The sequence below is a fragment of the Protobothrops mucrosquamatus genome, unplaced genomic scaffold (assembly GCF_001527695.2).
Source record: "Protobothrops mucrosquamatus isolate PMUCROS unplaced genomic scaffold, P.Mucros_1.0 scaffold5523, whole genome shotgun sequence".
Lineage (NCBI taxonomy): Eukaryota > Metazoa > Chordata > Lepidosauria > Squamata > Viperidae > Protobothrops > Protobothrops mucrosquamatus.
This window is the reverse complement of record NW_015391378.1, coordinates 9,057-25,982: the sequence shown is the minus strand read 5'-3', so window position 1 is coordinate 25,982 and position 16,926 is coordinate 9,057. Positions and strand designations below refer to the sequence as shown.

The 16,926-nt window shown below is 33.8% G+C and overlaps 1 protein-coding gene across 1 annotated transcript in view; it reads right to left on the bottom strand.

The window, feature by feature from the left end:
* Positions 1-798: 798 nt before the first annotated feature.
* Positions 799-16,926, bottom strand: part of LOC107299813 (F-actin-uncapping protein LRRC16A) — a gene marked incomplete at both ends in the record, with an annotated part of 22,703 nt that continues 6,575 nt past the window's right edge. Inside the window, 12 exon segments of the mRNA XM_015829151.1 lie at positions 799-948; positions 2,166-2,253; positions 3,343-3,518; positions 5,181-5,312; positions 5,494-5,622; positions 6,073-6,171; positions 7,145-7,238; positions 9,527-9,595; positions 10,651-10,823; positions 14,818-14,872; positions 14,977-15,076; positions 15,713-15,794. Coding sequence (XP_015684637.1) covers positions 799-948; positions 2,166-2,253; positions 3,343-3,518; positions 5,181-5,312; positions 5,494-5,622; positions 6,073-6,171; positions 7,145-7,238; positions 9,527-9,595; positions 10,651-10,823; positions 14,818-14,872; positions 14,977-15,076; positions 15,713-15,794 — 1,347 coding nt within the window.

Below are 16,926 nucleotides of genomic sequence, written 5' to 3'. Positions count from 1 at the left end.
ATCAGTTTGCAATATTTAGTGCAAAAAACTGCAAATGAATTTCATGTCACCTTAACAGCTAACAGTTATATTATGATATATTTCTATAAAATATAGCAGATATCTGTAGGAAAATATGAAAGGCTGAAGCCCTCATTTGTCTGGTGTTCATTCCAAGAACTGGGTGAAGCCAGGATAAAAAAAATGGCAGGACCAAGATTAAAGATAAATTTAATTCAATTTATATTTAAAATTAATACACTATTCTTCTCATATATTTATGAATACTCCCTAGTGTATTAAAATTATTTTTAATATTAATTTTTGGGGAGGTTCCCTAATGAGCTCCAAAATCTAAGGTTCATCTTCTTAACTGTGAATTACTAGCAAGGATGAAATATCCATAAAATTTAATTCATTTAGTATTATGAGCAAGAACATACAGTATGCCTGAATTAAAAAATAATGAAAAATAGGATTTATAAGGATTTCTAATAACAAATTACCAATATTTGGGTGATAACTTTTATAAATACACAAAAAGTCATAAGTCCACTTAAATCAACATGTATTGAAAATAATATCGACTGACTTATAGAGGCAAGCAATACTAATATGTCAACATTCAGATGTATAATAGATGATAACGTACCAAATAAAAAGTATCATAAACATTTAGGAAAGTAAATGTGAAAAAAATGTTATAATCTATCTATATCATTTTTTATAATTGCTATTGTATATTTCAGTGATGAAAAGTGGATGTTTGAATGAGCTAGAAAGTTTAAGAGATTTAGTCAAAGATTACAGATGTCTTACCATACATGTATCTAGGTCTTCAAAACGTTCCAGTTCAGTTAGCTCCTCAACTGTAATGACAGATCGTTTAGTAGATTTATCCTCGGCTAACTCAATGTCCAATGATTCTTGGTGAGGCAAGGATTTACCTCGCCTGGTCAAATGATCAGCCTAGAGGAAAGGTTATAGTGAAAGCATTCTTTATAAAATAAAAATATCAATAATAAATAATTCTAAATAAACGTTTCCAATGAACACAAGCCAATTAGATGCACAATTAACCTGCTACAAAGATGAGATGGGCTTGAAGACCATTTATCCAACACCTTGTTAGATGGTTTGGAATTCAGAATTAGAGTTATTTGCAAAGCAGGGCTGTTCAATTTCAATGGTCTCTAACAAAGTAGAACAATTGCAATAAACCATAACTGTTAAATTGTTCTTATAAGAAGCTTCTCCCAGGGCTTATGTCAAGAGTCCCCAACCCCCAGTCCATGGACCAGTACTGGTCCACAGCATGTCAGCAACCAGGCTGCATAAACAAACAAAGCCCCATCCGCAAGATGCAGGCGGCAAACAAAACCACGCCCCCTCTGGTCCGTAGAAAAACCCTTCTCCACGGAACCGGTCCCTGATGCCCAAAAGGTTGGGGCCCTCTGGCTTATGTAACTTAAACCTATTAGATCCAATCCTATCTTCTTAGTTTTCTGAAAATAAGTTTAAAACAGTTCCATGTTACAAATGTTCAGGTATATGCTTATATCCTAAAAATGCTTATATTCTAAATTCAAACTTTTCTGTAATTTATCAACTTCTTAATATTTGTTTTTTGTACAAACAATCTTCTTATTACCTGCATGTTGGATATATATTCCTCTTTTCTAAAGTATGTAATCCAAAATGAAAAGTATAAAACTATTACTCCATAGAAACCATTTTTCTAGTAATGGAGCCTAAAATTGCACTAACGTATTTTTATATATACTATAATGGTTAATTCTTGCACCACTTACAATCAATTAGGATTCTGAGATCTTTTTCATGTGTATTAATATTACACTGTCTCTAATTATTAACTAATTAATATCAGTTTTCCTGAAATCCAATATGTAAACTTGACCATGTTTAGTTTTGGCCAGTAACCTAATACATTTTTCAGGAAATATTAAAGTAACATTCAGTTTGACATCAAAATAAACTGAATTTTCACAGGATTGTCCTTCCTATGTTATTACATTCAGTGTAGTTATCTAATTCAGTGTAAATAGAAAGATATAGATCTATCTATATCTTTCTAGTTACACTAAATTAGATGAATGCACTGAAGCAAGCAAATCATACTAAACTGTAAAATCAGCTTAAATATATGAGATTTTATAAATGCTTACCAGTTTATGATGACAATGAGACAGAGCATCAAGGATTTCATCTACTATTCGATCTGAGAGAAACGAAGCAACTGTCAGCTTTACTTCACTATGCAAAAATGGAAAATGAGAATGCAAAATATGAATTTACAGTAGAAAATTTATATTACAGGTTATATTATGTATGCATTAGCTAGATATCCTTGGTTCTCCAAAAATACATATAAGAATATTCAAATAACATAGAAAAAATTCAAAAATAATTATCATTCTTAGAGAAGAGAAAAAGAATGTTGCATTATCTCTCACCAAATGACATTAAGGTTTAAAACACAAGAGTGATCAATGAATATAAAATATAGCACCCGATAAAACGTACGCTATAGCCACTTTAATAAATCTGGTGTGTTCACATTTTTAAAAATTAATTTATTTCATTAAACTTATTACAGCTGCCAACTCTAACAGAAGCTAGACAGCTTACAAAATCTAAATCTATTAAGAATTAAATCCTAAATGTATTTCATTCTTCTTTTTCACAGCCATTTATTTGTACAGGACAAATTTTTTACTGCTTCATTATTATTACTCATTATTTCATGATAGCAAATTATTTTACTATATAATGAGCAACAACCTAAGCTGAATTACTTGCATTTACATCAGCAATAGCTTAAGTACTTCATTTTCTTGGTGAAATTCCAAGACTATTAAATGGGGGGGGGGGGGGAGATACCCAGTTATCTATTTGTTTTAATAGTATTATTAAAATGAACAAAATGCTATACTATGACTACATGATACGAATACATGCAATTTACCCAGAATTAATTATAACAACTTCTTGTTAATAATTGGAACAAGTGTTGTTTATAATTAAACTCTCATGAATCCAGTTTTAGTGGAAATATCTTTTTTTTTTGCTCATTTCTTGTGCCCATCATCATCTCACTATCACACCTCTTATGACAGTCACTATTTTATTTTATTTTTTAAAAAAATCATAATTCAAAAATAAAATTATAAGCTGAAGCCAGAAAAAATGCTTTTTCTTGCCTGAAAGTAAAAATGGGAACAGATTTTAAAGTCTAGGATAGTTATACTAAGGTAATTGTTTCAGGGAGAAGTGTTTTCTTTAAAAATTAAATTAAATTATACACTCAGTCCATAGATGAATTTAGGAAGTAGTTTGGCTTACCTAATTTTATTAAGGATATCAACTCCAGACTGCTCCAAAAGAACATTTTTAACAAAAGTCCGAGGAATGGAAATTTTTTCAGTACATGCCTCAATCAAGTCCTGCCTTATATGTGCTTTCTTCATTGCACTTGGACAGAGGTTTTCAGCTGCATCTACCATTGACTCAAGCAGTGTCTGCAGCAGAAAGTAATGGGAAGCAAACTTTTTTTTAAAAAAAGTATAGGAACTACATAAGCATCTCATTCATAACACCACATGCAGTGTTTTAAATTCAGAACTACAAATCAAATTATAAAGACTGTTAAGAGAATTCAATAATATCCTTTAGTACTAAGTTTATACTCAATTTGCTTCACAAGAGTGACTTATCTTTATGAAAATTTATAAGTTAGGAAGAAAAACTATTCTAAAAATAGGAGGCAAAATTGAAAAACTGCTTATCAGGAGCCAGATATGGTAGACTAACTGACAAACAAGATGAGGTCTTAGTCTTCAAAAATATGTACTTAAAGGCCTGATTAAGAAAGACAAGATAGCATTGTTGGCAAATTGCCTATGATATGACAGAAATTGCCCATAAGCTAGGATCAGCATACTTGCCAGCACCTGGGATGCCTTGAACAACCAAAACTGGCATCACAGCTTAACCATCTTGAATGGGTAGGCAGAACCCACCAGACTCCTGGAAATTGTAAAAGTTTCAATCTGTGGGCTTAGATCTCTATGGGAGTAATAAAACCATCAAAGGATAGGTAATTTTCAATTGGGTGTGCTTTGAAGTTATAATTCACCATATTGCCATCACTTTGAAGGTCCATTGCACGTTAGAACTGACTGCTTTAAAATATAAAGCTTGGTCAACTATGTAATAATTCCGTTGGGACTAATATTTTTATCCTTTTTTATAATTTAAAGCAGTAAAAATGTGCTTTTATTATTTATCTTTTAAAGCAGGCATGTCCAACCTGCAGCTTATGGGCCACATCTGGCCCTGGACAGCTAGTAATGCAGCCCCACAAGATTATAAACTTTTAACTATAAACTTTTAACATTACAGGTAGTCCTCGACTTACAACTGCAACTGAGCCCAAAAATTTCTGTAGTTTAAGTGAGTTTTACCCCATTTTATGATCTTTCTTGCCATAGTTGTTAAGTGAATCACTGCAATTCTTAACATGCTTGTTAAGTGAATCTGGCTTCCCTGTTTACTTTGCTTGTCAGAAGGTCACAAAAGGTTATCACACGATTCCGGGACACTGCAAGGGACACTGCAATTGTCGTAAATATAAGCCAGTTGCCAAGTGTCTGAATTTTGATTATGTGACCATGACGATGCTGCAATGGTTGTTAAGAATGAAAAACAGTCATAACAGCAGTGCCATTGTAACATCAAATGGTCACTAAATGAATGGATGTAAATCCATATGTGATTTATATACATTAACTATGTTTTATATTTTATATATGGCCCAAGACAATTTCTCTTTACTCAACGGGTCCCAGATAAGCCAAAAACTTGGACAACTATGTTTTAAAGGGATTTTTTTTTGAGTGGGAGATTGGGAGGTGAGCAGGGTTAAAGAAGAAAAATAGATGCCTTAAACCTTCCAGAATCTTAAGACATCTTGTTCTCTTTAGTTCCCCCCCCCCAAAGTAAATACCAAATTTTTGTGGTATAATCTGAGACTGGCCTTAGAGCAGCAGAGTAGGTTATGATGATCTGTATTCAGCCTATAGATTACCCATGACAGGTAAAGGAGAACTAAATTGGTTCCCTTCTTCTTTAGAATGCTTCCCACATTTCATTTTAGGATAACATTTTTTAATCTTTAATACCTTGAGCTGGTCATCAACAACTCTTGTAACTTCCCCAGCCATAGATTCTAGGATCTCCTGAATCGGATTGGATAATGAACCACTTGCTCCTGCCCATGAAGCTCCACCAAGATGATACAGGTTTGGTAATAACTGTAAATATATATATATATATACAAGAGCTACTATTAATATCTAGCATGACTTAACTGAAGAAGCGTAAATTTAATGTACTTTTTAAAATTCTGACAACTCTAAAAGTAGAAGTTTTATTAATATTATTTATTCTAATGGGATTGTAACCCCAGCATTATAAATATCTGCAATCTCTTACTGTTTTGGAATTCTTAGCATCCTTCATAAGTCTTTCAGCTGATTTCAGATCCTCTTGTATTGTTTCAATTCCACAGTTTCTTAAAGAGTTGAGATGATCTTGTACTTTTACACATATTCTGTCTATCATCTACACAAGAATAAAATGGGAAAGGAGATACTTACACATGTAGAAAAAGATAAAGTTAACAGATAAAATAACAATAAATACATCTCTTAGACAGGCTTGGGAGATTGTACATTCAAATATATAACCAAAGAATATATGTTCACACATTTCTGAGGTTCTGACTTCTTTCTATTTCTTGTTATTCATTACTGAGAAACATCACAGAGCCTATTTCTTGAAATATGTAACACGATTCCCTCATGATTCCTCCCATTTCCATAGAGTTGAGGGTCTTCAGGCAGAGGGGGGGAAGTAGCAGAGAAGGCTATCTGGGGAAATCTATAAGAATTGCCTTTATCCTATGTTATTTATGGGATGCCTTCTCAAAATGCAAACCTCTCCTGTGAATGGAAGGGTACCTCTGAATCCAACCACTGACAGTTTTATTAGTCATAAAAGAGTAAATGATACCTGCTGTGTTGTGCTAGTAACTATGCCCTGCTGCAGTCTGTATGCTTGCTCTTGTAGATATTTTCGGGTCTCATGATTTCGAAGCAAATAATTTTCTATCTAAGAGCAGAAATTAAAGTCAGATACAAGCCTGGATTTAAAAAACTAAGTGAGAAAAGAATGTTAATATAGAAATAGTGCTTAACCGTAAAAATCATATGCTTGCATAATAAATAGTAGATTCCATTGAATTCAATGATTCTGATTTCAAGATTATTAGTATTGGACTACAGCCTTAGGTTTTTCTTCTAGGACTGAAACTCAATTCTTGGTATATTATGAAAATCTTATAATATTAACTGAAATCAATGCAATTGATATTATTTAAGACTGATTTCAGATTATCGAAATTTAATTCTAACAGCAACAAAGGAGCTATTTTCTAGAAAGAATATAGAGTGATCAGCTTAAAGCTAGAATCTTCTGAGAACTTAGCAAGATCAAAGCAAAACACCCTCAGTGAATAGTTTACTGTCACACTGTTTCTCATACAAAAGTTATATCTCATATTCTAAGCAATTCCAAATAACCCCTTTTTATTGGTCTCTGTTAGCACATAAATATTTTAACGCTAAAGGGTATATGGCGTATGTTTATAATTTTGTCACTGCTTCTATTGTCACCTTCCATGCCTAATTTAGAAGAAACACATCTCCATAGCATGCTGATTCTTCATTTGTTCCTGAATGCAGGTGAGTATGGACTTCAACAAGACCATTGGAGAATTTGCTTCAGCAGCCATGAAAGTACAACTTTGTTTTTATTTATCCACTTCAATTTATATGTAAGATGATCAGGCTGAACCCAAGGGAGGGTCAAATATGTCATAAGTCACAAGTCTGTGTGCCCGCAAGAAATCTAAGTCCAGCCCACCTTGAATGCCTTTCTTATCTCCCACTCATTTCCCTTAGCTGTTAGTTGGTCAGATTCTTGTAGAGAGCTTAAGCTTGCAATAAATCTTTATACTCCTTCGAACTGCGGAATCTCCTGATTTCCCGGGCACTTGACATATATCAATAAATGTAGGAAGTACCTTTTGAAGTGCCTCTTCTGTTTTCTCAGGGTTTGTTTTCAGTGCTTGCGAAGCATCATTCACTGGTATAGGCATGAATCTTAAGGTATAATTCCTTTTAAAAAATGTAAGCAAAAAGATTAGATGCACAAAAGAAATAACTATTTAGCATGTTCTTGTATGTATTCTGATCCTTTTGCTGTATATGTATACATATGATAATCAGCTTGTGTTTTATCTTCTGTCACATTAAAATACAGCTGAATCAATGTTACAATGAAATGTTATAAACTCATAAATTAATACTCCATTTAGGTGTCTTTATAACCTGCCCTTTGTCTGAAAACTTCAGGCAAGAATCTCCCCTAAATTTAGGTTCAGAATTACAGTTCTCTGAGATTGACTTGAGAGGCAATGGCCTAAGGTCACCCAGTGGGTTCATGGTTCACTTGGGACCTGAACCTGAATTTTCCCAGTCCAAAGTCAATACTGGCTCTTGCTGTAGTACTACTGAAATATGCTTCAGTTTTACCACTAAACTATTTAACCTGAGAAAAAATAAATATAATTGAAGCCATTAGGCTTTTATAATCTGAAAGTGAAATTTCTGAAAAATACTTAAAGATGAAGGTAATGTAAAACTATGATTCACCCATTTAAAAAATGCAAGGTTTTATATTAAACCAGTTTAGACTAGTTGAGGTTTTTTTTGCAGTCCTAACTTGAAAATGCATCCTTGTTTAAATAAGACTTGATAGAAGTCTTAGCTGCCCAATCAATACACTCTTGGAAAATGCTTTTTGAACATTTCCATCATAGCACTCAAGTGTATTTCTCAGTACATATTTGATGCATTTTGCTCTGGCAATATAATGATCAATAGATCATACTTTATTGAATAAAGTAACTAGCATGAGATGGCAACACTCTTTTGTTTTCTTTACACTAGAAAAGAAAGAAGAATGCAGTTTTAAAAACCCAGTATCAGTGATTTTGATATTACAAATGAAATAGTTTATGTTTCTTATTTGTTGTTAAGAATGAGTTAGGTTATTTCTACAGATAATGTTTGTTATTTTAAGGACAGAATAATGAGGAATGTACATAATTTTGCTGGGATATATGATAAAGAAAATGTTTTAATTAAAGTTAAATCTATATTTTATGAAAGGCAGCCATGTATTCAGATAGTGAGCGACAGTTTCTCAGTTTAGCACTTTAATAAAACAAATGAATTCCAGCAATGACTCTGGTACTAGAAGTGAAAAATACAGATTATGACTAGAGCTGACATCTTCATAAAATCATAGCTACCAACATTTCCGCTTTCTGTCACTCACTCTCAGCTCCGTTTTTATTTATCTTGGCAGGTCAAAGGAAAAGATCAAAATTTGAAACAGGATGCTAATGAGCTTTTTCTCTCAACAAGATGTATGTTGTCAGACTGATTTATCCCCCCCCAAGTTGGTCATTGTCCTCTGTAGCTTAAATGCTTTGATAAATAAACTGGGACTAGGCTTTAATTTTAATTACACAAGAGTGATAGGTTGGCAAATTTACTTCAGGATTAAAAATGTTATTTATTGATGCATGTAGTTCTGCATCAGTAAGTAACATTTTTAATAACAGAAACTGGTACCAGAATATCTGTTGCTAAGCAATGTGGTTGTAACATGTGATGTCATATGACTGCAACACTAAATGGCAGCAATCCTGTCAGTCATCACTGCTGTAGTTGAGTGAATCCCCCACTGGTCATTAGGCAAGGTCCCATCTGATCCAAGCCACTCCTGGTTTGATCCCTCCAAGCCCTGAGCCTGGGACTGCACCCTCTTGAACTCCCTCCTGCTCATCTATCTTCCTCCTATTTCTACCCTTTTGCCCAGCCTGCACAGTGGCACTCCTAGGCGGTGGTGGCCCTCAGCTGAAGTAGAGGCCAGTTACCTAAACAACACAGCACAAAGTCCAAGCAGCTTTATGCTCTGCCAACTCTGCTGTCGCCAGCCAACCTTCGCTGTCTTCTTCCGCCTACTGCTGATGAGTCAGGTTTGATGGGAGGCAGCTGCTGGTTATGCCAGGCCTTTTTTCTGAGGCTGCATGCATGCTTCTCCAAATGGCGCATGACCTTCTTGTGAGCTTCCAGAAGGTGTCAGAAGTGTTCAGAAGCATATCAGAAGGTTGTTTACCATTTGGAAAAGGGAATATGTGGCCTCAGGAAGAAGGTCCAGTACAGCCAGCAGGTGCCTTGTGTACAGCCAGGTTGACTGTGCCTCATAAGTAGCAGGAGGACGAAGACAGCAAAAGGTCTTCTTGGTGGCAATTTCATAAAACGGATTACCATGGGTCCAAAACTACTCTATCCACATTTGAGAGAATTCTAGCAGAGAGCCACATAGAACTTACTTTTCCAGTGCCACGGCTATATCCTGGAATCCCTGAGCAGTGATGTTGTTTTTGTCCCATATAACGGTTCTGTATGAAAATGGAAATTATGGATTGACTGATGAAAATGTTGAAAACAACTGTACATGCATTAATGTTACACAGGTATTTTCAATATCTGAGTTGGGAGGAAATATTGCAATAAAAAACCAAAATAATACGTTTCTAATAAAAGCGTATTATTGAGTTAAAGTAAAGAAGCAACAAAAAACCCCAAAAGTAATAACAACCAGCAAGGATTATTATCATTATAAACATCTCTGCAAGCCAAAAAGATGTCAAAACAAATTATTGGCTTCTGAAATTAAACAGAGTTTGATCCTGAAGTATCTCAATAGGAAAAGCTTGCTATAGAGCTTAAAAAACTCCTGAAGTTAGAAGAGATGTGAATGGCTTCATTTGATCAGAGAACCTCAAGTATCTTTTCTCATGATAAATACTGCATTGAAATCACATAAACAGGAGAAAGCAGTCCTTTAATCACTCATTCCCCAAACCTAAACCTGCTGAAATGATTATTGGCAATGGTGTCCAAAATTAAATTAATTGCTATAGAAGATAGGCACAAATAATTCATTAATTCATTGTTTTCTTATATATGGGAAAACAGAGGAGTAAAAATGGGCAGGTTTAAAACGTTTCTATGTTGGTCTATTCAAATTTATCTTAACTAAGGATTTTTCTTCTCCTACAATAAAATTATGAGATCATGAATTATGAGACCATGAATGCAAAAACAATCTGGGGTAGATCTTTTGAATGGAAGGCGGAATGGAAACTGAAAGGAGTTATTCAGCACTAAATCACAATTTATTTTTTCCAAATTGGAGTATCCTGTACACTGTTTCAACTAGTAATTAGAAAACAAGCACGGGGTTTTGACAAGAATCTGGATTCATGAAATATGAACTAACTACAAGTTAAAATGATGCATTTTTAAAAATCAATTATATTGATCACATTGCCGTTTTATATGTTATTTTATTGCTGTGAAAGCCTTAAGAGTCTATATAAGCAGAAAAACAGGATTTTATATATATAGTGGTAATGATGATGGCAATTATGGTAATACAGATATTCAATACCTGAGTTTGGTGTTTATCTGAAGAGCCTTTGCAAGCATCTTTGCACTCATGTCACCCATAGCATTTCCACTAATATCAATTTTTGTAAGAGATGTATTGCTGCCCAATGCATTGATAATGATAGTAATCTCTGTTTTCAGTTTAGAATCTGCTAGGGAGAGAGACTGCAAAGGCTGGGAAATAAGCAGATAATATCACTTTTTAAAATCTCTTTTCAAAATTTCAGATCAATTCAAAATAAAATCCAATCAGATGTGCATGAAATCCCCAATAATGTCCAACAAATAATATACGAATAAAATACAGAACAAGGTCAAGAAAAAATGGTCATTATAATATTGTGTTATATTATCTTAACACATATAAGACACAGACCTGTTTAACCTAATGAACTGCAGTGTTGTCCCAAAATGTTTGGCATAATGTGTCACATTTAAATTGTTATGGGACTTTTAAAATAATTAAGATCACCTTTAACCTTGAAGTTAGCAATCTTAATCTCACAGGCAGCTTGTATGACTACATTGTTCATCCCCAAATATGAGAAGATTGCAACAATAGAAGTTTCATTTGCAAGCTTTATAAATGAATGAACAAACACAAATCAAAAGGAAAAAAATATAATTCTTCTTTATTTAGCTCTGAAGATAACTCATTAATCATTCTTTTAAAAACATGTTTATATGCTGCAGCCTTCCTCCTATACCAAAGTCATAGCTGAGACCTTGTAACTTTTATTTTTCTAATCTGGTGTTCTAATAGTGTCTGCTTTTTTCTCCAAAACAAACATTGCTGTTAGCAAAATTTCCATTGTTTTGGCAGTGACCAAGCTGATGCCTAAAAGGGTGGAATCTATCCAGTTACAGGCTGCCTTCTCTTCTCTAGTTACCTATTTTCTTCTAAGGCTATTTTAGTTTGTTTTATTGTAATAGGAGGAAAGGCAGAGCAGCATTTAGCTGTATCTCACTAGAGAAAGAAGTAGACCAGGATTTGTCTAAAATTATGGTTGCCAGAGGCCTGAGAAAAAGGCTGCCTCAGAAAGGCCCTGGACTATTGTTTCTTCTAGTATTGCTGTATCCTGTAGTGACCTACTTCTGAAACTCTGGTTGATGTTCAGGGCAATAACCTTTTGTTTTTATATGTGTGTGTGTGTATTATTTTTATAAACAACTAAAACTGGTGAACATATTTAAAACTCCTTTCTCTTCCTATTTTTCCCACAACAACCTGTGAGGTGAGTTGGGCTAAGAGAGAGTGGCTGGCCCAAGTCACCAAGGCGGAACTAGAACCCACAGACTCCAGATTTGTGGCCTAGTGCCTTAACTACTAGACCAAACGTGCTCTCTGAAATCCTATGGGGAGTGAAGAGGGCATTTGTTGCCTAGCAGATATGACAAATGAATAAAGGTCTCTTGATAAAGCTGTACCTTGCCTACAAGAAATGCAGGGTAGCTCTCTAAAGCGACCTGCCTGATGCACTTTTTTATCTATATATGTTTGGCAGGCAGGTTGCATCAAAATTGCAAGAACATTACTTATATTTAAAGGTACTGACACATGGCTAAACCCACTGCTTTAGGCGTCTATAAAAAACTGTGTCCTCCTCCAGCTGAAGCTCCAGCCCTTGTGCAATTGAAAGGTGTTTTTCCACTGGCACAAAAATCTAGTAATCACTGCATCTTAATCTGTTAAGACATTATACCACTAACTTCCTCATTAGAGGTAGAATAGAAACCAGCTATGAAGACAAAGCAAATTAACACATTATGCTGACAGATTTTATAATGTTTCATGGACTGAAGGAAAGCATATTAGACTGGTTGCCTAGATGTGTTCTAAATCTAGCAGGGCACACTACTTATTGCATAACAACAAATGTCTAAAAATCCAATGCAAATACTGAAAAATGCAATAGTAATTAAGAGGGGTTCCTTTTTCTCCCCCAACAGCACGTGCCATAATGATAAAAACTGAATTGGAACCTATTTTTTTTAAAAAACAACAACAACAAGATTTGTTGCAGTTATTTGATAGCTTAAAGAAAGATTACTATCTCTTGCTGTCTCCATACAACCTTTAAGTGAGTTATTAGAAACTAACTTGGAACATTATGCAAATTAGAAACCCACTGGACTGCAACTGCGTAATTGAAATGCCTATACTTGGTACAGAAATGCAAACATTTTAGTTTAAATGACGGCAACATTCATTTGCCTAATCTCTAAGTGCTTCTTTGTACATAATTTAGAAAGGATTAGTTTCAGATTGCTATGGTATTTGGGAATGGTAGCAATTTAACTGAGATGCTTCCAAAATAAAATAATAAGAGGTTCCTTTTTCAATGAGTTCAACAGAACGTGTTTACTGTATATGGCAAAGCACATTTAAACATTAAAAAAAATATCAGTAGAAAATGTAGGCTTCACCCTCATTATGGAAAGTGTATATGTGATCAGTTTTGATTTTTTTCCATATTACATAGATCCTCCAGATATGTGCTCTTTTTTCTACAATCCTTTTAACAAGTTTTCTCTGCTTCTGAACATTAATGCTGACTGATCCACATTTGCTATCCTGAAAGATCATAGTATTCTTCATTATCTAGTTCTCTTTTCCCAACAGGATTAGTTACTCTGGTCACCTACAGATTAATTCAATGTAAATCATAGTAGGTATTTGCTTGGGCCCTGTCTATATTCTCTGATCATATTGATTTGATACATTAGAGAAGAATGCTAGAGGTTAAAAATGACTGTTTCTGGGGAAGAACTAAAATCAAGATCAGTATACTACACATCAAAATAAACATATTATTTGGGTTAAGAATATTACTGCTTAAAGAAATTAGCAAATGAACACGGATATCACTAATATAGATGCAGCACATGGCTTGAGGAAAAATGTAGCATTTCAGAATGAATGGATTCCACCACAATGTTTGGATTACATCTACATAATAATAAAACTGCCTCTCATATCAAATCTTTAAAGGCTCTTCACAAGACAGCTATTTGCATATTATTGTTCACATTAATGTATAATAAGCTTTTAGTTTGTTCAAGACTGTATGTCATAGTTGATGGGTACCAAACAGTATCTATATCAGAGAAAATCAAAATTAAATCCCTCAAACTCTCCACTGTACAGTTATGTGAAGATGACGAAACTCTAAACTGTACAGTAACATGAAGATTATAAAAAAATACAAATTTGTACAATGTGGTGTTTAAGTGCCTTTATCCTTTATTGTTTTGTAATCATTTTCCCATCCCACCCATGTGTCTTGCTCCCTCCTTTGCCATCTGGTGTCAATGATTTTATTTGTTATTGATTTTTTTCCACTGTATTCTATGATTTTAATGTTTTTAATGCTTACTGTTTTGTATGCCGTAAGCCACCCAGAATAATTGGATATGAGATGGGTAGCAAATACATTTCATAAATAAATGTATCCATTTTTAGTTGTTTTTAGTTGTGATAATTTCCAGGCACTTCAATACTTGGGGAACTTTTTCAATGCACATTTATTAAAAAATAAACTGTTTTCATTCAATATATTTTATCAGGAAACAGTTACAGAACATATAAACTATTCCTATATTAATAAATTTTCATTTCTATAATTACTATTTCAGTTCAAAGGACACTCTCAGTTTCTAAAGATCTCTTTATCTTTGCTTTGAAAATCCATGAAACTAAACACTCCATCTTCTCTCAACACCCCCTACCTGAGTTTGCAATGAGGGAGACAGATTTTATTATAAAGTAAATCTTGACTGACAAAGTATTTTGATCATCAGCAATCAGGGACCAAGCAACAAAATTCTTCTCACAGATCAGGCAAGTAATACTAGTTAATGACAACAAATGAACAAGTCCAGAAAATGGGAGTGTTGGTTGATGTTGCAAATTAAAAGACAGGATAGGAATATTTAAACATTATTTTCTATTAAAGACTGTTAAGACTGTTATGCTATATAAAATGAAATATAGACCCTTAAAATTTTAAATGTTAGAATACTTTTTAGAACAACTGACTTCCTATATTTTATATACATTTGAAATGGTAAATTCACATGAGCAATATTTTCACATATTATGATAGCTTAATAAAACTTAGTGATATGTTATGATTATTAGGTGACATTAAATAATAAAAATACTTACTGAATCTTCATCTTGAATCATCTGTACTAAATTATCAAGTACAGGAGACAGATTTCTAAAGAAGGCAGCAAGCAAGAGAAAAAAAGTAAAATTGCTTACTTGTCTTATATTTTTTATTTTTCAAAAAAATATATGAAAAAATAAAAATAAAAGTCTTACTTGGATTTCATGTTGTTAAAATTTTTGCCCAATGCCAAGTGTCTTATTGATCGATTTTTACTAAGCCAGATTATAAGTGTTGAAAGATCAGACTCAAGGCCTGTTAAGAATTAGATTGAAATATAAAATTAAAAAAATGTTTCCATGGAGAACCTTTTCAAATGAATTTGAATTAACCATACTAAAATTAGATCATATGATCCTGTTTCCAACATTAAAGTTGTTCAGTGATACATAGTAGATAAAGAGAGTTGGAAGCCATTTTGAGTTGTTGAACTACAACTTCCTTGTATGTGAGTCCAGTTGTTTTCAGTGAGATTCTTCATCCAGGATGACAGATTTGAACCCCTATAATATTTCTTTCTAAGATGTACAGGATTACACTAGGCATTTATATAGTATGTTTAATCATAAAATATTAACTATTTGGAAATAGACAATTTTAACACCACACACATAGTATCTAAACTATCCCATGAGCAGCCGAGTAATGTTGCTTAAAAACTATCCATTGTGATTTATGGTAATTATTTTAGATTAAACTAGTGCATCACTAGTGCACACTATTGTTATCCTACATTTTGATAACCTCTTTAGCTATTTTGCAAACAACAAAAGTTTTTATCAGCTAGAACCATTTTGCTTGATGCCAATACAATTACTTTGTATGATTCATATTCTTTAAACAGTTTTCTCTTTGTACAATATTTGAATCACTGTCAATATGCTGCCTTACCATTGTCTGAAATATCAAGGCTGGCAATGTTATGAATTTCTGCTATGCATCCTTCTAAAACCTGTGCACCAGCTGATCTTAGCTGGAAGGGAAAAAAGAAAATATTAGATAATTTAGCAGCTAGACAATGTGGAACGATTGGCTGAAATGTTACAAATATGTAGTTCATATCTCCACTAATTGTTAATATGTTGTTTAACCAATTTGACATAAATGCTGATTAAAAATAGTGTAATTACTGTCCTCTTAAGTAACACCCTTTTAAAAGAAAGTCTCTAGCAGTTCCCATAGATAGTCCAATGGCCTCCTGATCTAAACAACATTCAGGTTTGTGCCTACATACCAATTCCCAAAGTTTTACAATCTCTTTAATCAAGACTTAATTATACTCTACATGACTCTTGGCCCCCAAGCTGCTTACCTGACACTCAGTCAATTGAAACAAGAAAAAGAGAACAAGCAGAGCCATACAATATTGCGATGAATTCTGAAGTGCAAATATACATCTGTACTTCAGTATACAAAATAAAGGCCTCTCTTGCATTGGGAAATATCAGGGTTCATGAGACCACCATCAGAAGAACAGTGAACAACAATGGTGTGCATGGCAAGGTTGCAAGGAGAAAGCTATTGCTCTCCCGAAAGAATATTGTTGCCAGTCTACAGTTCACAAAAGACCCTGTGAATAAGCCAGAAAGCTATTGAAAGAATGTGGATGAATGAGACCAAAACAGAACTTTTGGCTTGAATATAAAGTGTTATGTTTGGCAAAAGGCAAACAATGCATTCCAGCATAATAACTTTGCCCCATCTATGAAACATGGTGATGGCAGTTTTGTGATTTGGGCTTGCTTTGCTGCCTCTGGACCAGATCAGCTTGTCATCATTAACAGATGTATTATTTCTGAACTGTACCAGCAAATTCTATAGGAAAAAGTCAGGGGATCTAAACAGGAATTGAAGATCAAGAAAATGTGGGTCATGCAACAAGACAGTGACCCAAAACACACAAATCATGTGACCAAATAATGGTTAAAGCAGAGGAAAGTTAATATTTTAGAATGGCCAAGTCAAAGTCCTGATCTTAATCCTGTAGAAATGTTGTAAAAGGACCCAAAGCAGGCATTTTGTGCCAGGAAATCCACCAATAACTCTGAGCTGAAGCTGTCCTGTAAGGAGGAATGGGCTAAAATGCACGCCTGATCAATAGTTAT